Here is a 22,502-nt window from a genome sequence, read left to right as displayed (position 1 = left end):
CACATGACATGAAGTTCACTTTTGTGTATTCTCGTTGGGAGGGTTCCATCAATGATTGTCGAGTTTTTGCAGCGGCCCTCGCAGATCCATCTTTACAACTTCCTCTTCCTCGTCCAGGTAAATACAAAGTCAGAATTATTGAACTTTCACTATTTACAAATTTGTTAATATTTCTGATTGAAGATTCTTTTTGGATGAATAAATATCAATATCAAAAACCCAAAAAACTGGGGGGGGGGAGAATACACAGGGAGAGAGGGGGGAAACAAGCCTCAAGCCTTAAGCAAGCGGGCCAAGAGACTGAAGAAGAGAATGATCTAAACCTCAGGATACAACAATACGTCTGTTCCTTGGGGTATCAAGGAGCGATCTACAAGGGAGCGAATGGAGTTTGGAGCTAACATAAACAAAGATGGCTTTCCAAATCATGTCTATAGAACGAGAATTGGAGGTCCATCTCCGAAGGTTCCGCTTCATCCAAACGTGAGAAATAACAACCCCAAACACAAGCTTACCAATAGTATCACGGATTGTGCCACCTGAGAAAGCTCTCACCATCCAAAGATATTCCCTAGCAAAGGGAAGAGGTCTTCTGCTTCGAGGCCAAAAAATAGAGGCTAGGGTATTTTTTTCCAAATACTGAGTACTAGGGGGCAAGTAAAATTTTGATTGAATATTGTTTCAACATTATCTGTAAGGAAAATATTACATAGTGGACTCCGGTTATCCACCTACAACCGATTTTTTTTACGCCATTTAAGGGAGAATGCTATCAACTGCAAGATTATAAAGGTAGTGGTAGACAACCAAGGACCACTATAGTTGAACTATTCAATCACAAGCACTCATTGGTACGAAATGTCATAGAACAGTATTGGGGCCTTGAAATAGCAGTTTTCTGATTTTGAGCAAGATGCTTTGTTTTCCACTTAGGACCCAAAGTTTAGACAACCAAGCATGGATTAAAGTATCGGTCTATATCGTATCGTATTGGCTGATACGTATCGGTATCGATATCATACTGACCGATACATCTCTTTTTAAAAGAAAATGTATTGTATCGAGTGAAGATACGTGTCGATACGATACGATACGATACGATACGTATCGATACACTCGATACATATTAATATTACTGTTTGTTTGGGTTTTTAAATGTATCGATATGTATCGATACACATGCCTTTTTCTCATTTTACACCACGAAATATGTCACGAACTAAATCTCAACTTTTTCTCCCTTTGGGTCGCACCACAAAATATGTCGGGTCGGGTCGGGTCGGGTCGGATCGGTTCCACATCGCACTCGAATCCTTGGAATACAAGACATACTCAACACTTGAAGGGAAAGGTAGGTTTTTTTTAAAAAACTTGATCTTTTGCTTCAAATCTTACATTTTAGTTCTGTTTTTTTTTTTTTTTAACTATGATTCAAGGAGAATATGTTCAACTAACTATTAGATGCATGCTTTGTATACATTTGCAAAGATTTGTACTCAAATCCACCATTTTTCACCCAAAACCGAAAATGGCTTCCTTAAGGGTCAGTATTGTGCTTATGTTCGGTTAGTACACAACGTCATCCTAGTTGCTCTTATTCTTGAAGATCCTTACAGATATGAGTTTGATCCACCCCAACATTCTTCATGGCAATAGAGTGACTCTGCATGTAAGAAATCTCATCTTTTATAACAATTCCAAAGTGCCACACTTGTCTAGTTATACATTATTCACAATTCTTAGTGTATATGCATGATATATGCCATATATTGCTTGTTTTTATTGTTTTTTTAGTCTAAAAGTGTATTTCCATGTGTATTTTGATCATTTTTCATGCATTTCTACACCGATTAATATGTATCTCTGATACGATACGATACAATACGTCTCTTAAAATCGCCCGACCGATACGATACCTGATACCGGTACTTTAAACCTTGCCACCAAGGACCACTACAGTTGAACTATTCAATCCCAAGCACTCATTGGTAAGGAATGTCATATAACAGAGTTTTGGGGCATTGAAATAGCAGTTTTCGGATTTAGAGCAAGATGCCTTGTTTTCCACTTAGGACCCAAAGCAACAATGTGAAATGGGGAATTCCAAATGAAAGATGCAATATGAAAGATATAAGATAGTAAGAGGGAAGGAGCCCAACCCAGCACGACAAGAGAATCTCAGCTAAATGAGGTTTGCAACATGGATCCTTGCCCTCCAATAGGCCCTATCCGAAGTCATACTTGGTACAAGACCTAGACTATGCATGTCCTTCCTCACCACTTCTCCTATGGTCATTTTAGGCCTGCTCCTAGCTTTTTTAGCTCCTTCAATTAGGATCATAACACTCCTCCTTACTGGGGCATCCCTAGGCATCCGTTGAATATGACCATACCACCTTAAACGACTCTCTTGGAGCTTGTCATTGATCGGGGCGACTCCCACGTCCGTACTAATACGTTCATTCCATACTTTATCCTTCCTTGTTTTTCCACACATCCATCTTAACATCCTCATCTCTACAACACAAAGCTTATTAATATGACACTTCTTAACTGCCCAACATTCTGCCCCATACATCATAGCCGGTCGTACAACAGTTCTATAGAACTTTCCTTTAAGCTTTAAAGGAATACGTCGGTCACACAACACTCCAAACTCACCTCTCCACTTCATCCATCCCACTTTAATTCTCTGTGAAACATCATCCTCTATGCCACCTTCTTTACTTATGATTGACCCAAGATATCTAAAATAGTCAATTTGGGGTATCTCTCTATCCTCAATTCGCATCATATCAGTATCCATCACGGTGTGACTAAAATTACACATCATATACTCCATCTTTGTTCTACTAATCTTTTTTTTTGGTGAATAAAAAATTATATTACCAAAGCCCAAGGGGGGCGAAAAGGAGAAGAGAACCGAAAAAAAGGGGGAGGGGAATGTACAAAGAGGGGAACACGGGGGGGAGGGGGGAGAGCAGATTCCAAGCCCAATTAAGTGGGGGAGAGGGATCTTAAGAGAGCACTATCTAAACCCCAGGACACGACAATATGCCTGTTCCTTGGGGAGTCCAAAACAGCCTTGGTAGGAAGAAAAGTAAGCTTAGTGGAGACATCCCAGAAGATGGCTTTCCAAATCAAGTCAAAAGAGCGAGATTTGGAGGTCCATCTCCTAAGGTTCCTCTCCATCCAAATGTGGTAAAGAGAAGCGCAAAACACAAGCTTGCCAATAGTGTCACAGATCGAGCATCCAGGGTAAGTCATGATCAGCCAAAGCCACACTCGAGCGAAAGGGAGATTGTTCTACTAATCTTAAATCCTCTTGTTCCCAAGGTTGACCTCCAAAGCTCTAACTTGGAGTTAATCCCTTCTTTTGTCTCATCCACCAAAACGATATCATCAGCGAAGAGCATACACCACGGGATCTCATCTTTAATGTTCTTCGTTAGATCGTCCATGATAAGCACGAATAGATATGGGTTTAAGGTTGATCCCTTGTGTAACCTAATCGTAATTGAAAATTCCTTTCCCTGACTTCCCACAGATCTCACACTAGTCACCACGCCCTCATACATATCTTTAATAATATCCAAATCTTTGCTAGAAATTCCTCTCTTCACTAGGACACGCTGGATTAAATCTCTAGGGACTCGGTCATCAGCTTTTTCTAAGTCAATAAAGACCATATGGAGATCCTTCTTGCTTTCTCTATATCTTTCCATGATCCTCCTCAATAAGTAGATAGCTTTAGTCGTGGATCTACCTGCCATAAAGCTAGATTGATTCACTGAGATATGAGTCTCTCTTCTCAAATGGGCTTCAACTACTATGTTGTCGTGACAAACAACATAACGAAAAATTTGAACATTTTGGTGTACTAGAAATGATAGAGGGATTGAATGATGATAAAGATACCCCAGTAGATGCAGAACATCTTAATAGCAGCCTACGTGACAGAGCAAGAGAGATGGATAGGATTAGGAAGAAAATTACAAACCAATGGGTTAGACATTGTGACATGACACAGATTTGATTCTTAATTTATACCGACAATTTGATGTTTACGAACAATTTTTTTGGATATTTTGCAAGATATGTATGGTGATATTGTTGTAATATGGGTCCAAGGGTAAATCTATCCGTGGGGGTATTCTTGTATGTGGGTTTTAGTCCCACATTGCTTAGTTATAGTTTTGTCATATGTTTTCAATATTATAAATAAAGGTTGGGCTATGATCACATTGATCAAGCCAGTATTCACGGAATTCCACATGGTATCAGAGCCAAAAATATTCCGGGGATATGGGAAGTAAAATTTTTTCGATTTTTTCTCTCTTCTTCTTTTTCTTCTTCGTCATTCTGCCCTAAAACCACCCACCGCCAGCCCCTCCACCACTTCCGCCAACCACAAACCACCCCTTCACCACTTCCGCCACCTACCACCAGCCCTTCACCACTTCCGCTAGCCACCGCCTCCACTAGCTACTGCCGACCACCGCAGGCCCTCTCCCTTCATCCCGCCACCTCCGCAGGTCCCTCCCTTCTTTTTCTGCCACCTCTACACACCTAGGGGGCCTTCCACCTTGTTCGAATTTTTTTTTCATCCCTTGGTGGTGAGTTGACTCCCACTAAGGGTTTGTTTTTTCCCCTATAGATATTCTGATTTTTTTTTAGGATTTGTCTTTACCAATTTATCTCCAGCCACCATGCCTGACGAGTCTGAGATCACGACTGCTTCGACTGGTTCTGAAGATTCAAACCAGCGGGACTTTGTTCCCTTTCCGGTGAATCCCATAAAGTTGAATGGCAGCAATTATCTTCTGTGGTCTCGTTCCTGTTTATTTGCTATTGGTTCCCGTGGGCTCTCTAGTTATATCACGGGCACTAAGGTCAGGCCTACAGAGGCTGGATCGGCTCAGGATCGATGGATGAATTTCAATTTTTTGGTGATGTCCTATTTGGTTAATTCCATGGACCAGACCATTGTTGGTCGTCATCTGCTCCTTGACACCGCTGCAAAAATTTGGAAGACGGCTCATGACACATACTCTCAGGTTGGGAATGCAACCCAATGCTATGAACTCCGTCAGAAGCTCCATACTACCAGCGGTGGAGTTGTATCGTCCCCAATATTACAATACCATGTGCACTCTGGCGGGAATTGGATTTTTGGGCACATTTAAGGCTACCACGGATGTTGACACTCTGACCTTCGGGAAGTGGGAGGATGGTTTACGGCTGTTTGATTTTTGGCGGCCTAAACATTGAATTTGATAATATCAGGTCCAATATTTTAAATCGGGATCCTCTTCCCTCTTTGGAGCAGGCCTACTCCATACTTTCGGCTGAGGACATAAGGCGCACTACCATGGTTCATCCTATCACTCAGGAATGATCAGCCCTTGTTTCTGGTTCTCAATCTTCCCGTGGAAATTCCTCTCGTCCTCCTACTGATCGGCCAACTAGTGATCGCCCGCCTATTAAATGCAATCATTGTGGGAAGGACTGGCACAACAAGGACCGATGTTGGAAGCTTCATGGTCATCCTGCGGATACTCGTGGGCGTAGAAAGGGGGGTTCCAATCGGCCCAGTTCCTCTCGTGCTAATCAGGCTGCTACTGAAGATCCATCTGAACAGTCTCTTTCCTCTGTGATGGCTGAGTTGAAAAATCTGCAGGATATGATGAATCGCTGGGACACATCTTCTTCGGCATCTGTATCTCCTTCCATGGCGGCTTCGGCTTTGTCTCTACCTACTCCTTCCAATGCACCTTCTTTCATAGGTATTTCTTTTGGTGGGAATTGCACCTCGGTCATGCTTGACTCTTGGGTTACTGACTCAGGGGTAACCGACCATATAACAGGTTCTTCCTCTATTTTTACCACATATAATCCTCTTTCATGCCAGTCAAAGGTTCGGGTTGCTGATGGGTCTCTTTCTTCTATTTTTGGGAAGGGATCCGTTCAATGCACCTCCTCTCTCACTCTTTCCTCTGTTTCACATGTTCCTAAGTTTACTACTAACTTTCTGTCCATAAGTAGTCTAACTAAGGATTTAAACTGCAAAGTAATATTTTTTCCAACTCATTGTTTATTTTAGGATTTGGAAACGGACAATACGATTGCATGTGGTAAGGTGGTTGGTGGTCTGTACGTGCTTGAAAGTTCCCGGACAGCATTGACATCACAGCCAGCATCTTCTTCTTTTGATTCTGCATTGCTTGAGTTGAATAATTGGCATCGTCGTTTGGGCCATCCCCCGATTGGGGTTTTATCTGCTTTATTTCTTAGTCTGGTGAAACAATGTAATAAACACAATTTTTCTTGTGATGCTTGCACTTTGGCAAAGCAAACTCGGAGTATTTTTCCTATTTCAGATAACAGAAGTTTAAGTCTTTTTGGTTTAATTCATTCTGATTTTTTGGGTCATGCCCGTTGTGTTTCTACCTCTGGGTTTCGATGGTTTGTCACATTTATCAATTGTTTTAGCCGGACGACTTGGGCATATTTGATGCATAGCAAGAGTGATGTGTTCAACTGTTTTATGTTATTCCACAAAATGGTCCAGACGTAGTCTGATGCCAAGCTGCAGATTCTTCGCTCAGATAATGGCAAGGAATATATGGATGGTACTTTCCGTTCCTATTTGGACAGCCATGGGATCATACACCAGACTTCTTGTGTTGACACTCCGGCTCAAAATGGAGTGGCTAAATGCAAGAACAGACATCTACCGGAGGTAGCTCGTTCCCTTATGTTCACCATGTCTATCCCTCCTCGCTTCTGGGGTGATGCGGTGCTTACAGCTACTTACCTCATCAATCGACTTCCATCTCATGTCTTGGGTGGCCGCTATCCCTTGGATATGTTGGTTGGCAAATCCACCTTTGTGGTGCCTCCAAGAGTGTTTGACTGTGTTGTGTTTGCACGAAATCACCACGTCCATGGTAAGCTTGATCTCAGAGGATTACGGTACATTTTTCTTGGTTACTCACCGACTCAGAAGGGCTATAAATGTTACCATCCTCCTACCAGAAAGGTGTTGGTCACCATGGATGTTGTCTTTCGGGAGTCGGAGGCTTACTTTCCACCGCTGGTACCTCTGCAGGGGGAGACTCAAAGTAATGAAGAGGTCCCACTGATTGCTCCTTTAGATGTTGAGATACCAACCATTGAAGATGTTTCTATTGAACTAGAGGATGGAGTTACAAGTCGAGAACAGGAAGTGGGACAGATTGAGCAACAGGTGCAGGGGGAGAGACTTGCGAAGCAGAAATACACTCGGGGAACTGATTTCCCTACAGAAGGTCCTCGGTACAAAGAGAAAGAAACCACCACTGCTGCACCACCTACGCAATCGGCATCTGTTTGTACTCCAAATCTTGCTCCTAGTCATACTTCGGGTAAGCCCCCTCTTGATCCTAGTCTTGATTTACCCATTGTTGTTATTTACCCATTGTTGTTCGCAAACAAAAAAGAAGTTGCACTCAGCATCCTATCTCAAACTTTGAGTCCTACAACTCTCTAACTCCTACCTTTCATGCTTTCATATCCTCTTTGTCCTTTGTCTCTATACCTAATACTTGGCAGGAAGCAATCGCCGAAGGAGGCAATGAATGAAGAAATGCTTGCCCTTGCGAAAAATCAGACCTGGGATTTGGTAAGTTCTCCACATGGGAAGAGGCCTGTTGGTTGTAAATGGGTCTTTGTTGTGAAGCACAAGGCTGATGGTTCTGTAGAGAGATACAAGGCAAGATTGGTCGCCAAAGGGTTCACTCAAACCCAAGGAATCGATTATCAAGAGACTTTTGCTCCTGTAGCGAAGATGAATATTGTACAGGTCATCATTTCTTCTGCTGTAAATCAAGGATGGGAACTCCAACAACTTGATGTGAAGAATGCCTTCCTACATGGAGACTTGGAAGAAGATGTCTACATGGAGGTACCCCTGGGTTTTACCTCTTCAGAGACTCGGGGGAAAGTGTGCAAGTTAAAGAAGGCCCTGTATGGTCTGCAGTAGTCCCCAAGGGCTTGGTTTGGCCAATTCCACAAGGCTATGATCGTATATGGGTATAAGCAGAGTAATGCAGACCACACATTGTTTGTTAAGAGAGTGGGACAGCAAGTTACCCTTTTGATTATCTATGTTGATGACATAGCAATTACAGGCAATGATGCACATGAGATTCAGAAGCTGAAAGCTTATTTGAGCACGGAGTTTGAAGTCAAAGATTTGGGCAAATTGAGGTTGCCTATTCAGCTAAGGGCATATCTCTCTCTCAAAGGAAATATACCTTGGATTTATTGAAAGAAACAGGGATGCTTGGGTGTAAACCAACAGACACCCCTCTGGAGCTCAACACACATTTAAAGAGTAAAGAAGGTGAGCCAGTGGACAAAGGCAGCTATCAGAGATTAGTGGGTCGATTGATTTACCTCCCACATACCTGGCCAGACATCACATTTGCTGTAAGCCTTGTCAGCCAATACATGCATGATCCTCACTCTTCTCACTTGGAAGCAGCATACAGAATTCTCCGTTACCTCAAGTCAACTCCGGGGAAAGGAGTATTGTTTTCTCCACACAGCCATCTCCGGATAGAAGCGTACACTGATGCAGATTGGGCTGGCAGTCCTTATGATAGGAAGTCCACATCTGGATATTGCACATTTGTTGGAGGTAACCTACCTACTTGGAGAAGTAAAAAACAAGCTGTTGTGGCTCGATCTAGTGCTGAAGCTGAATTCCGAGCTATGGCACAGGGTATTTGTGAGCTTCTTTAGCTCAAAGGGCTTCTTCAAGATTTGGGGATGAGTGTTGATCTTCCTATGCGACTCTACTATGACAGCAAATCAGCAATCAACATTGCTCACAACCTGGCCCAGCATGATCGGACCAAACATGTTGAGATTGACCGGCACTTCATCAAAGAGAAGCTGGAACAAGGAAATATTTGTATTCCATTTATTTAGTCTAGTGAACAGTTGGCTGATATCCTCACCAAAGGAATCAGTACAAAATTGTTTTTTCTTATTATTAGCAAGTTGGGCATGTTTGATATGTATGCACCAACTTGAGGGGGAGTGTTGTAATATGGGTCCAAGAGTAAATCTATCCGTGGGGGTATTCTTGTATGTGGGTTTTAGTCCCACATTGCTTAGTTATAGTTTTGTCATATATTTTCAATATTATAAATAAAGGTCGGGCTATGATCACATTGATCAAGCCAGTATTCATGGAATTCCACAGATATTTTGGACATCTCTTAATTATTCATATTTATATCTTTAGTAATGTTGCAGAACAATGAAAAATGCAAGACCTATATGGACAAGGCCAGATGATTTTGAAAGTGTCCCATATAGACCGCAGCTACGGGCGGTGGTTTTATAAATGCCCTGCAAATGAAGATCATCCAAAATCGTTCATGTCGGTAGACAAACACAAGCCCAATGAGTTTATTAATCATCGAGTTCGTGATAGTGCTCTTCAGAATAGCGTTCATTATCAGCCTCTTAGAGGCAACTGACCATAATATCTCGTGTTTGATACTACAACATTCAGATTGATATGGCTTCTGATCACATCTATCGCTGTAATTTACCTATTTTTGCGTGGTTAAACTTTTTCTCTTTTGGGGGAATATGAAGTTTAAGAATGTGATCAGTATTAAAACGATGAATTATGTACTTTTTTTGTAATTATTGGATTTTTTTAAAGAAGAAGAATATATTACCAAAACGAGGAAAGAGAAAAGGGGCAGAAAATATATTACCAAAACGAGGAAAGAGAAAAGGGGGGGAGAATACACGGGGAAAAGGAAGGGGGGGGAAGCTATACAAAGACTCCAGCCCTACAAGCTCTAAAGGGGTGGGCTAGGAGGCTAAGAAAAGGAAACATCTAATCCTCAGGAAGTAACAATATGTCTGTTCCTGGGAGAGTCCACAAGAGAACTATGGCGAAGAAAGTGTAGCTTGGACCTGACATCAAAGAAGATGGCTTTCCAAATCTTGTTGAAAGAACGAGAATTGAAGGTCCATCTTCTAAGATTTCTCTCCATCCAATTATTGGCTTATTTTAATTATGTACTTTTATGTAATTGACACGTATCCAGTTGAACCATTCAACTAACTTGCTTACAAGAAATAGGAAATATTTCCCAACTTGTTTCGGATTGTAAGGACAAGCTCTCTATCATTCAGCTGCAGCTCCAAACTAACAGTCTTAATGTTCCTTTGGCTGAAGAAGAGAAAGCTACTTCCATCGAGCTCTCCATGCTCCTTTCCCAAGAGGAAAGTTTTCTAAGACAGAAGTCTAGGATCAAGTGGCTGGAGTTGGGCGACTCTAATTCAGCTTATTTTCATCGCTCTTTGAAAGCTAGAACCAATCACAACTCGATCTTACATTTGGTGGCTCCCGATGGTTCTCCTCTTTCTAGAGTTAAAGACATTAAGGATACAGCTGTGAACTACTTCAAGAACCTCTTCAGCGGTCAATCGGTTGATCAAGGTCAAATTCCAAACAATTTGCTCAACAAATTCATCCCAACTGAGCTTCTTGAGTCCCTTCGGTCTGTTCCAAATGAGGCAGAAATTGTTACATCTATTCACTCTCTCAAATTGAATGGGGCACCTGGGCCGGATGGATTCAGCATGGGCTTCTTTTTATCTTCTTGGGATATCATCAAGGAAGACCTCATTAAGGCTATTAGAAGTTTCTTCCTCAACCCGAGTCAAATCAAAGGAGTTAACCGCACCTTCCTCTGCCTCATTCCTAAGATGGAGGGCCCCTCAGCAATGTCAGACTTCAGGCCTATTGCTCTTTGCAACCTGCTATACAAATTTATTGCCAAAATCCTTGCTTTTAGAATCAAGACTGTTGTGGATCTCCTTGTCAGTGAAAACCAATAGGCCTTCATTCCAGGTAGAAATATCACTAACAACATTTTGCTGTGCAATGAGATTGTTCGAGGCTTTGAAAGAATAGAACCACTCCCATGTTGCCCTTATAAAGATTGACATCCACAAAGCTTTTGACTCATTACGTTGGGATTTTATTGACAAGGTGCTGGTCAAGATGGGTTTCCTTCCTCCCTTCATCCATTGGATCCATTGCTGCATTTCTTCGCCTCAGTTCTTTGTTCTTGTCAATGGCAGCCCAGCTGGTTACTTTGATTCTTCGGTGGGAATTCGCCAAAGCTGCCCCCTTTCTCCCTACATCTTCACCTTGGCTCTCGAAGTCTTATCTCGCGATATCAAAATCTGCACGGATCAGCATCTCATTTCTCTTATCCCCAAGTGCAGAGCCCTCAAGCTCTCCCATTTGGCATTCGCTGACGACCTTATGATTTTCTCCAAAGCCTCCATCAACTCTTTCGAGGCTATTATGCATTGCCTTCAGTTTTTCCAAGACCTTTCGGGCCTCCAGATCAACCCAACGAAGTCCCACCTCTTCCTTGTAGGAGTCTCTGATTTGGAAAAAGAGGCTTTACAATTAAAATGTGGGTTCCCTATTGGTAAACTTCCGGTCAAATATTTGGGTTTGCCTTTGATTCCAGCCAGGCTCTCTGCTCATCACTGCACTCTAATGCTTGATCTCATCAGGAAAAGACTTCAACTTTGGAAAGGCAAACTTCTTTCATTCGCGGGGCGACTGGTTCTCATCAAATCAGTTTTGCAATCTTGCTACATTTATTGGTTTGGGATCTACGGGCTTCCTCACTCCACCATCAAGTCTTTGGAATCCCTTATGTCTTCCTTCCTTTGGAAAGGTTCTAACTCTACAAGATTTTTCCGGTCCATTACTTGGGCATCAGTCTGTCTTCTGCTGGAAGAAGGAGGTTTGGGCATCAGAAGGATAAAGGAGGTGAACACTGCTGGCATAATCCAGCTGATATGAAAGATTGCTTCTAGACAAAGGAGCATTTGGGTGGATTGGATTTACTCAGGCCTTCTCCGATCCGATTCAATTTGGACAGTCTCAGCCTCTTCTGATGCTTCTTGGGTTTGGCGCAAGATCTTATCTAATCGCTCTTCTATTCAAGGAGCTATCCAATCTTGCATTGGTGATGGTGCTTCCACCTTGCTTTGGCTTGATCACTGGCACCCTTTGGGAATTCTTCTTCATCAAGTCAGCTCAACAACTATCTATGGCGCTGGTCTCTCTCGTACTTCTTTGGTGGCTGATATTCTTGATCCGACTGCCTGGTGTCCGCCGCACTCCTCCAGCCCTGCGCTCAACAACATTTGGAATATTTTGCCTTCTATCCCTAGGAGACCCCATAATAGAGGTGATTGTGTTACTTGGCTGCTGAACTCTTCGGGCTCAAGCTCCTTTAGTTCCAAAGCCGCTTGGGATCATATTCGCTCTCGCAACCCTCTGGCCCCTTGGAGGAAGCTGGTCTGGTTCAAGCTCCACATCCCCAGCCATTGCTTTACAACTTGGAGAGTTTTTACAGATTGTCTTCCAACGCAAGCCTTTCTTCAGCACCGGCACATTGCGGTCTCCCCAAGCTGTGTTCTTTGTTGGAATGCGGTCGAGGACTCAATCATCTCTTCTTTGCTTGTCCTTTCTCTACCTCTATATGGAAAGGCATCCTCGCTAAATGCTGGCCAAGAAACCATAGGATTCTTCCTTTTGACAGAGAATGGGTTTGGGTTGACATGATTTATGGTGGCCACACCCTTTGTGACACAGTTAGAAAGCTGGCTTTTTGTGCGGTCATCAATCATATTTGGATGCAGCGTAACCTCAGGAAATGGACAACCAAATCCCGCTCTCTTCAGCAGATTTGGGATTCCATTTTCTTTGAGATTAAAGCTAAACTTAGCTCGTCTCCCCCCTCCACTTGTATTGATACCCCAAGGAACAGACTCATTGTTGTATCCTAGGGGCTTACCTCTATCTCTCTTCAAGCTCTGACTACTCTCTCTGAGTCTTGGCCTTTTTGTATTTTCCTCTCTTTCCTCCCCCTCCCTCCTAATTTGAGGGCTGCTGTATTTCTCTTTCTCTTTGGTAATGAATGTTTTATTCACCCAAAAAAAAAAGAAATACTTCCATTAAGATGCATTCCATACAAGTTTCTATTTTTTTTAGTGGCAGAAGTACTTTTTTCATGTTTTACCATACAACATTTGTTGGCTCAAAGTATTCCAAATTAACAGAAACACAAAAAAAGTACTTCAGCCTCAGCATTACTAATTTGGAATAGAATCGTTGCCATATAGGCCCCAAGAGGCTAGTTGAAAGTAACTGGCAGAATACAAGGCCCAGCCTCCTGCTCACGGAGATCATGCATTTCAGTTGGGAGGTGACATCCCTGGCTCGTCATGAGAACAACTTGTTATATACAGCTCCTAGAAATCCCAACATGATGGCAGATTGCCTTGCAAGAGATGTGATAACAAGTACACATGGGGGGCACTGCCCTAACATAGTAGGACATTTATTAGGTTGCTTTATTTTTGGGGTTTCGGTCAGAAGTTGGCTCTCTCTTGTTCCCATTGTACCTCTCTGCTTTTGGCCTTCTGAATAAGTATGTTACCCTTTTTTTATAAAAAAAAAAGAGAGAATATGCTGCTTACATGTCTCCCTTATGTTACAAAGTTGTCCACTCATACTCCCAGGATTGATCTTTCTAATGTTCATTAATGCACACACAGTTGAGAGCTACTTGGACTGTATTTCCAAAAATAGTTGTCAAGGTGTCGCCTAGGCATTCAGGCACCCTTTGCTGGATGGGTGCCTTGGTCACCTAGGGGTCTTGTTGGTGTCACCTCGACGTCCAATTCCCCTACAATGCCTTGTGTCACCTAGACGCCATGACAACTATGTTTCCAAAAGTAATTCTGATTTAGTTTGCACCTCTAAAAACTGTTACAAAATAGCCTGAATCATATCTGTGAGACTGTAATAAAAGGGCATGAAAGCTATTCAAACTTTAAATTCTTTACAGGTCGGACTTCATATATCACTGTACCTAAATTACTCTCACCAAGTGAAAAGATCTAATTTTCAGAAGAAAAAAAAAATTGCCTTCAAATACAAATTCATGTGAGGATTCACATACCTTATTGATTAGATTCTTCTGAGAAAATTTAAGTGATTCAACCTCCTCCTTAGATTTGCAGCGCTTAATTTTGTTTTTTACACCTTCCAACTACAAGACAAACATCAAAAGAGCAAATAGGAGTAATCTGGACAGAACACCATAGTGCAGGAAAAACAAAAAAACCGATAGGAGCCTGAGGATTTTGGGTTGAGGATCATGAAATATGGTCTATTTTTTGGGTTGGCAATGTAATATTTCCCCTTTTCTTCCACAACCCCCCCCCCCTTTCTGGAGTTTCATCTCCTTTTGAAATGCATTACTTGTTTAAGATCCTTTTGAAATGCCATTTGAGAAAGGAAGAAAAAAATCCCGCTTCTAAAATGATCAAACAAGACAAATTTGGAGGAAGTTATGTGATGAATATAAGGGCCTTGAAGGGTTAATTTACCTCACGAAATAGAGCATTAATTTGCTTCATATCCTTTTCAGCCAAATCTAGGAAGACCTGGGCATAAGGACAAGGATTATAAATGGTAACATGCAAACCAAATAAATTACTGTTATGCAACCGCTCCTTCCAAAAACAATGCAAATAAACTGATAGGCAAAGTGAAATGCGTGCATAGTTTGCAATTAGATATGGAATCAGATGGAACAAAAATCAATGCATTGCAGATTTGAAATGAATCAGAAGGAATAAAACAAATCAATGCATTGCCCTAGTACCGTTGATCGTATTGCATTGTAGAAAAATTAGGCAACCCTGGCTTACTGCATAAGATTGACAGGAGGATGGTGTTTGATCATCAGATCATGTTAGCTAGAAATTTTTTAATGGGAAAAATGAAGGCTGGCATTAAATAGAAATGAAGAATGAAGAGGTGATACCAATTCTCTTTTCTGCCCTTACACATTAGGTCCAGCATGATCACTTCAAAAGTACTGAGGATCCTTTGATAGAGATGATTTGCTATTGAAACTCAAAATTTATTTTTGTCAACTGACCTTAAGAAAAATAATCTCAATACACTGTTCAAAGAGGTGAGTTGAAGGGCTTCAAGAGTTCTTCAGAGGGCCCTTGCATTTCTCACCTAAACTTTGGATGACACTTGCTATTTGTGTTGTTATCGGAACCAAGATAGGGGTCTACAATACTTTGAAGCAGTCTGTGGGCTATGGAAAAACATTTTGAGGACGTAAAATATTACAATATATGATATCAATGAGGTGACTGATATGGAAATCCCGGTGTTGTTTGCAAATTAGAGTGGGGAACCTTTAACCTCCTCTTTCTTTGTCTTTGGGTAGGCATGACTTATAAGACATTGTGTTTGGGATCTAGTGGCTGAGTGAATGGAGAGGAAACTAGCCTCATCGGAAACTGGGAGTTGACCAATAGGAAGCAAGCTTGGGTTAATCTAAGTGTCACTCCAATAATCGGACCAAAATTCTATTCTTCTCTACCATCCCTAGTGTATGCAGCGGAATTTTCTACCTAGCTGGGTAGACAGACAACTTTAACAAAGGCCAGTGATTGGATGCAGCAAGAGATCAAAATACGAACGGAAGTAAGTTTGGCAACGGGGGAGAAGGTATCCAAATAATCTACACCATACACCTGAGCATAACCCTTCACCACAAGTTTCGCTTTTAAACGAGCAAGAGAACTATCAGGGTTCACCTTCACAGCATAAACCCATCTAAAACCAATAGCAGTCTTTCCCGGGGACAGTGGAACAAGTCCTCAAGTTTGATTCATCTCCAAAGCCAACAATCTTCCTCCATAACTGTCCTCCAGCCAGGACTAGATAATGCCTCTGTTACAGATTTGGGAAGGGGATGAGCCTCAACAGTAGACAAAATAGAATGGAAAGGAGAAGACAAACCAGAATATGAAACAAAGTTGGAAATAGAGTGTTGAGTACAGCTATGAGTACCTTTTCGTTTAGCAATGGGAATATCAAGATTAGAAACAATAGGACCAACTGTAGGCGGGCTGGCATCAAGATCTGCAGCAGAAGAAGACGAGACCAAGTCCGTGAGCACAGGGGGGCAGCAGCTACCTTCGGATGCCGGGTGTAAACCTGAATAATAGGAGGACGGTGAGCAGCAGCTGTGGGAGCAGAACCCTGTGGCAAAGAGGACTGGATAACATAAACAGGGACATCATCATCCAATTCAGAAGCAGGGACTGGTTCAGCATGATAGTGGGTGGACTCAAAAAATGACACATCAGCCGTAACAAAATACTTACGCAACATAGGTGAATAATAGTGATACCCTTTCTGAGTACGAGAATAGCCAAGAAAAATGCATTAAAGAGCTCTAGGATCAAGTTTTGACAAACCAGGCTGATGGTCACGAGTAAAGCAAACGCACCCAAAAATAGGAGGTAACGGAAACAATTGCTCTTTAGGAAACAGCAAAGAATGAGGAATGCCGCCCTTCAAAACGGAGGAGGGCATATGATTAATAAGATAATTGGCTGTCATCACCACATCAGCCCAAAAAAATTTTGGAACTTGCATCTCAAATAACATGGAACGGGTAACTTCAAGTAAATGTCAGTTCTTCCTTTCTGCCATACCATTTTGTTGAGGTGTGTCAGAATAGGAAAATTGATTAATCAAACCATGTTGAACCATGAAAGCAGAAAAATACTCTTTAGCGTTGTCACTACGCAAATTTTTTATACAAACACCAAATTGAGTACGAATTTCAGAAACAAAGGCACAAAAAATAGAAAACAACTTAGAACAATTTTTCATTAAATATAACCAAGTGACCCTTGAATGGTCATCAACAAAAGTAACAAAATATTTAAATCCCAAGTTGGAAGTAACAAGACACGGACCACATACATTAGATTGGACTAAAGCAAAAAAGAAAAGTTGAACGCTTAGAGACTCTAGGGAGATAGCTCAAACAATGGAGCTTCCAAAACTGATACGACTCCCATTCAAGACTAGAAATAGAAGCAAAAATAGGATCTAATTTTTTAAGACTCTCCAACGATGGATGACCAAGCCGACAGTGAATTTGATGGTGAGAAGCAGCATTGGAACAAGCAACCGAACCCAAATCTTCAAGTAAATACAGTCCCCCTGACTCCCGTCCTCTACCAATCGTCTTCTTCGTAGCAAGATCCTGAAAAACCCACAAATCAGGGAAAAAGGTTACGGAACAATTTAGAGCTTTGGTTAACTTACTAATAGACATGAGATTAAACAGAAAATTGGGAAGGTAGAGAACAGAGGGCAAGGACATAGAAGAACTGGGGTAAACAATACTAGTGCCTTTAACCTTTGCTAAGGACCCATTGGCTAAAGTAACACTGGAAGATGATGGGGACAAAGAAGAAAAGATACCTGACATTCCCGACATGTGATTAGATGCCCCTGAATAAATAATCCAGGGACGAGATGTAGCGGAGAGACATGCAGTGGCATTACCTGTCTTAACTAAATAGCAGTGGGGAAGAAGTGGGTTGTGAGATCTGAAACTGATTTTACCGGGCATACTTCTCCTCTGACATAACAACTACCTTACCCTCAGATGATTGAGACTGAGGGGCTGAATCCAAAGTAGTAGCTGAATTAGCAAACTGCTGCTGTTGTGCTGGTTTCCCATGGAGCTTCCAACAAAACCTCTAAATATGTCCACGTTGGCCACAATGGTGACAAGTCCGTACAGTACCCAATCCATCAGAAGATGTACCAGATTGGCCAAAACCCTGCTGATTTGGTCCTGGTCCCCTTCCTGTGCCACGGCCACCTCTACAGCCACGGACTCCCCCATGATTTCCACCTTCACCATGGCCAATTCCACCAGCCCCTATTTGAGATACCAGGGCTGAATTCTCAATTATAGGAGCAGCATCACGAGAACTCTCATTAGATACACGAAGCACCCTAGAAAATGTATCGGTGAGTGATGCAACAGTCTCACCAGTCACCACCAAGGATCTGTGATCTAACAAATTCATACTCCTGTCCAAGGCCTCCGAAGAAACCCATAACCATTAATTGCTCCCTTTGACTCCACATCTGTTTAACATCAGAAGAAATAGGAAGGAGGGAATTCAGCTCCTCATACATTCTTTGGAAATCAGCAAAATACTGAGTGATAGACCGCCCCTTCCTCTCTGTTCGATAAAAGTCCTGAAATAGCTCATAAATTCGTGACAAATTATTCTGACCAGAACATAAAACTCCAAGATACTCTGTTAACAAAACTGATTTGGGGAATAATGCTTGAATGATCGTAGACAGACCCCAAGCCTTTATTTATGATAAAGAGATCAAAGATTCAAAATTACATGGACAAAATTGCCCTTAATAGAGCCGACGTGGCTGTACTTAAGATAAAACGTAGTAAAAAGTCCAGAATACCCCCCACGGTATTCTAGCCCATACAATCCAACACTCCCCCTCAAGATGGTGCATATATGTTTGCATGCCCAACTTGACTAAAATAGGATGAAACACTTTGCCACTCAATCCCTTAATGAACACATCGGCTAACTGGTCAGCAAACTTCACAAATGGGACACAGATGAGTCCAGCTTCGAGCTTCTCCTAGATGAAATATCGGTCAACCTCCACATGCTTAGTACGATCATGCTGGACAGGGTTATGAGTGATGCTAATGGCTGCTTTATTATCATAGTATAGCATTATGGGAAGATTGACAACAACACCAATATCCTACAACAATCCTCTAAGCCACAAAAGTTCACAAATTCCTTGTACCATGGCACAGAACTCTGCTTCAGCACTGGACCTTGCCACAATATTCTGCTTCTTGCTACGCCACGTGACAAGGTTGTCACCCACAAAGGAACAATATCCAGAAATGGATTTTCGGTCAGTAGAGCCAGCCCAATTGGCATTAGTATCAGCTTCAACTTTTAGATGACCACTAGGAGATAAAAGGATCCCTTTTCCTAGAGCAGACTTTAAATATCGCAAGATACGAAGAACTGCTTCGATGTGAGAGGAATAAGGATCATGCATAAACTGGCTTACCAACTCGTTTGATGAACAAGGTATGATCAACATTGCTTTGCTTGTATCCCACTGAAACCATAGCCTTGTGAAATCTACTGAACCAAGCTCTAGGTGACTACTTCAATCCATAGAGAGCACGCTTCCATTTACACACCTTGCCCTGGGGAGCATCACCTGAAAAACCTGGAGGAATGTCCATATATACCTCTTCCTTCAGTTTCCCATGGAGGAAGGCATTCTTCACATCTAACTGTTGAAGATCCCATCCAAGGTTCACAGCACAAGATAGCAATACCCTTACAGTGTTGAGTTTTGCTACTGGTGCAAAAGTCTCATGTTAGTCAACTCCATATGTCTGAGTAAAGCCCTTTGCAACCAGACGTGCCTTGTACCGATCCACTGTTCCATCTGCCTTCTGTTTGACCATAAACACCCATTTAAATCCCACTAGTTTTTTCCCTGAAGGAAGAGCCAGCAGATCCCATGTATTATTTTTGTTCAATGCTCTCATTTCTTCCATATTGCTGCCTTCCACTTTCCATCTGTAGAAGCTTCCTACCAATTTTTTGGAATGGAAGCAGAAGAAAGAGAGGATACAAATGCACGAAAAGAAAGAGAAAGAGAACTGTAAGAAACAAAACGAGAAATGGGATGCAGAGTGCAAGTCCTACTACCTTTGCGATGAGCAATAGGTAGGTCGGAAGAAAGCTTACCAGGAGGAGGATCTGGATCCTGTGTCGGCAACTGGATAGGTATTGGTGCTACAGTGGACTGAAGCTGCCCTTTGCTGGAACATCTCTTTTTATAAGTGAGAATGTTGGAGTTGTCAATGGCCTTCTGAAATTTACTAATGGTTCTCTATACTAGAGTTAGCTCCCCTTGAATAGGAACATCACCACTACTAGTTTCCTTGGTCTCCCCCTGTAAAGGATTCCCTTCGGGTGAAGGGGCAACAGTCAAAGGAGGCTGGGAAGCAACCATAGAAGGCTGGACAACAGCCATAGGAGGCTGGGCAGCAGCAATAGAAGGCTGGACTGCAGCCATAGGAGGATGGGTAGTAGCCATAGAAGGCTGGACAGCAACTGTAGGGAGCTGGACAGCAGCCATAGCAGGTAAAAGAAGGGGAACCTCAAGAGAAGGAACCACATCTTCACTAGAACTCTCCCCTGAAGAGGTGGTGAAGAATAATGGCAAAGGTTATCATGAAAAATGACATCCATACTGACCATAGTACGACGGGAAGGAGGGTGATAACACTTATAACCTTTCTGGGTTGGAGAATAACCCAAAAAAAGGCATCTTAACCCACGAGGTTCAAGTTTGCCACGAGATTTAGTATCTCTAGCATAACAGACACAGCCAAACACCTTGGGTGGAATCACAAAGGAAGAATTCCCAAGTAAAATATCAACAGGACTACGGGAATCAAGGACTCGGGAAGGCAACCGATTAATAAGATAAGTTGTAGTTAGGACAGCATCACCTCAATATTGGGATGGAACATTTCGAGCAAACATCAATGCTCTTGCCACTTCCAATAAGTGGCGGTTCTTCCTTTCAGCCACACCATTTTGGGCAGGGGTATCAACACAACTAATCTGGTGAATAATCCCATTATCAGCAAGGTATTTTTGAAATTGGGAGTCCTTATACTCGGTTCCATTGTCACTTCTAAAAATTTTGAGAGTACCCTGAAACCGAGTTTGTATCATTTAATGAAAATGCTAAAAACATGAGAAAACCTGACTTTTTGTGTGCATAAGATATACCCATGTGTTTCTAGAATGACAGTCAATAAAGGTGTTAGATTATATGGGCCAGAATACCGTGGGGGTATTCTGGACTTTTTCTCCTTTTTTATTATGTCTTGTATGAGTGGTTTAGTCCCACAATGCTTATGTAATTATTTTCCATACCTCATTATGAATATAAATAGATGTGCTTGGGATGATAATTAATCATCCAAGCATTCAGCCTAATTCTGATCTTTTAACAAAAGGAAACAAACCAACGATGACCAGAAAGGGAAGTTTTTTGACTAGGCCCCCAAACATCAGAATGCACCAAATGAAAACAAGAAAAACTCCTTTTATTTGATAAAGAATAAGTAGAATGTGTCTGTTTGGCCAGAACACAAGCCTTACAAAAAAAGTCATCCTTATTACATTTGGTGAACAAAGCACGAAATAAATGTGCTAAAATTCCTAATGGAGAAGGTAATGGTGGTGGAGAGAGACGACCATCATCAAGCAGGTACAATCCACTGTGCACTTTACCCAATCCAATCGTCTTCCTAGATGCCAGATCCTGAAAAATACAATGCGAAGGAAAAAATGTTACTTTGCAATTAAGATCACGAGTAATACTACTAATAGAAAGAAGATTCGTAGTAAAATTAGGAATGTGCAAAATAGAAGACAAAGGAAGGGAGGAAGTGCAGTTGATGATTCCTTTTCCAGATATGGAAGAAAGGGAACCATCAGCTACTTTGACCTTGTCTTTCCCAAAAGCGGGAGAATATCGATGGAATAGGCTAGAGGAACCGGTCATGTGATCTGTAGCTCCAGAATCTATGATCCAAGGATGGGAAGCTACAGAAGCACAATAACCACCAAATGGAATACCTGACTGGGCAAAGTTTAAACCTGAAGGAGTAGATGAATTGGCAGTCGCAGCGGATGTAGTAGAGGCAGCAGCAACGCAAGTCCTTAGCACACGTAGGAATGCCTGTAGATCATCCTGGGATAGACCAATGTTTGTAGCAGGGGCTGTAGGAACAGACTCAGAGTGGTTTGCTTTGTTTTTCGTTTTCTTCTTGGCAGCCCGTTTAGCTTCAAAGTCAGTTGGTTTCCCATGAAGTTTCCAACATTTGTCCTTGGTGTGGTAAGGTTTGTGACAATGCTCACAAGTAATAGTGCCTGGAGTAGAACTACCAATAGAGAGATGTCCAACAGGTGTCGAGGCAGCAGTAGGAGCCGGGGCAGCAATCTAGAGGGCTAACCTTTCAGTAATAAGAGGGTATAACATAGCAGCCCAGCGGTTTTCTTCAGAGGAGACTAGGGCATAGGACTGTTCAAGTGTGGGAAAAGGAGAATGGCCCAACACTTGAACACGAATCTGATCATACTCAACATTCAACCCGGCCAAGAAGTCATAGAACCTGATTTTGTCCACATGTTTCTTATAGGCAACTATGTTAGCAGCTATATCAGGGTGGTAATCAGAAAAGTGATTCAACTGTTGCCAAAGGCTACGCAAAGTAGCATAGTATTTAGAGACTGATAAGTCCCCCTGAGTAGTATGAAGGACCTTTTTTTTGAGTTCATAAATCATTACCAAGCTGCCCGTATGTTTCCTTGCAAGCCAAGCAAATCTGAGAAGCAATATCAAAGAGAAGAAACCCATGTGCAAGGTCTGAAGTCATAGAACCAATCAAATA

At 42.0% G+C, this 22,502-nt stretch overlaps 1 protein-coding gene across 4 annotated transcripts in view; it reads right to left on the bottom strand.

Annotated features, from left to right (window-relative positions):
• LOC122659695 (SWI/SNF-related matrix-associated actin-dependent regulator of chromatin subfamily A-like protein 1) overlaps positions 1–22,502 on the bottom strand; it is a 152,594-nt gene that overhangs the window by 46,621 nt on the left and 83,471 nt on the right. For all 4 annotated transcript variants that reach the window (XR_006332532.1, XM_043854794.1, XM_043854797.1 and 1 more), the window contains exons 16-17: positions 14,503–14,559; positions 14,073–14,162 (exon numbers count right to left, since the gene is read on the bottom strand). Coding sequence is in view for 3 of the 4 variants with exons in the window: in XM_043854794.1 (XP_043710729.1) it covers positions 14,073–14,162; positions 14,503–14,559 (147 nt within the window). In the remaining variant the exon portion in view is untranslated. The remainder of the gene's footprint in view (positions 1–14,072; positions 14,163–14,502; positions 14,560–22,502) is intronic.

This window comes from Telopea speciosissima, chromosome 4 (genome assembly GCF_018873765.1).
Source record: "Telopea speciosissima isolate NSW1024214 ecotype Mountain lineage chromosome 4, Tspe_v1, whole genome shotgun sequence".
NCBI lineage: Eukaryota > Viridiplantae > Streptophyta > Magnoliopsida > Proteales > Proteaceae > Telopea > Telopea speciosissima.
This window is presented reverse-complemented; position numbering and strand designations above follow the sequence as displayed.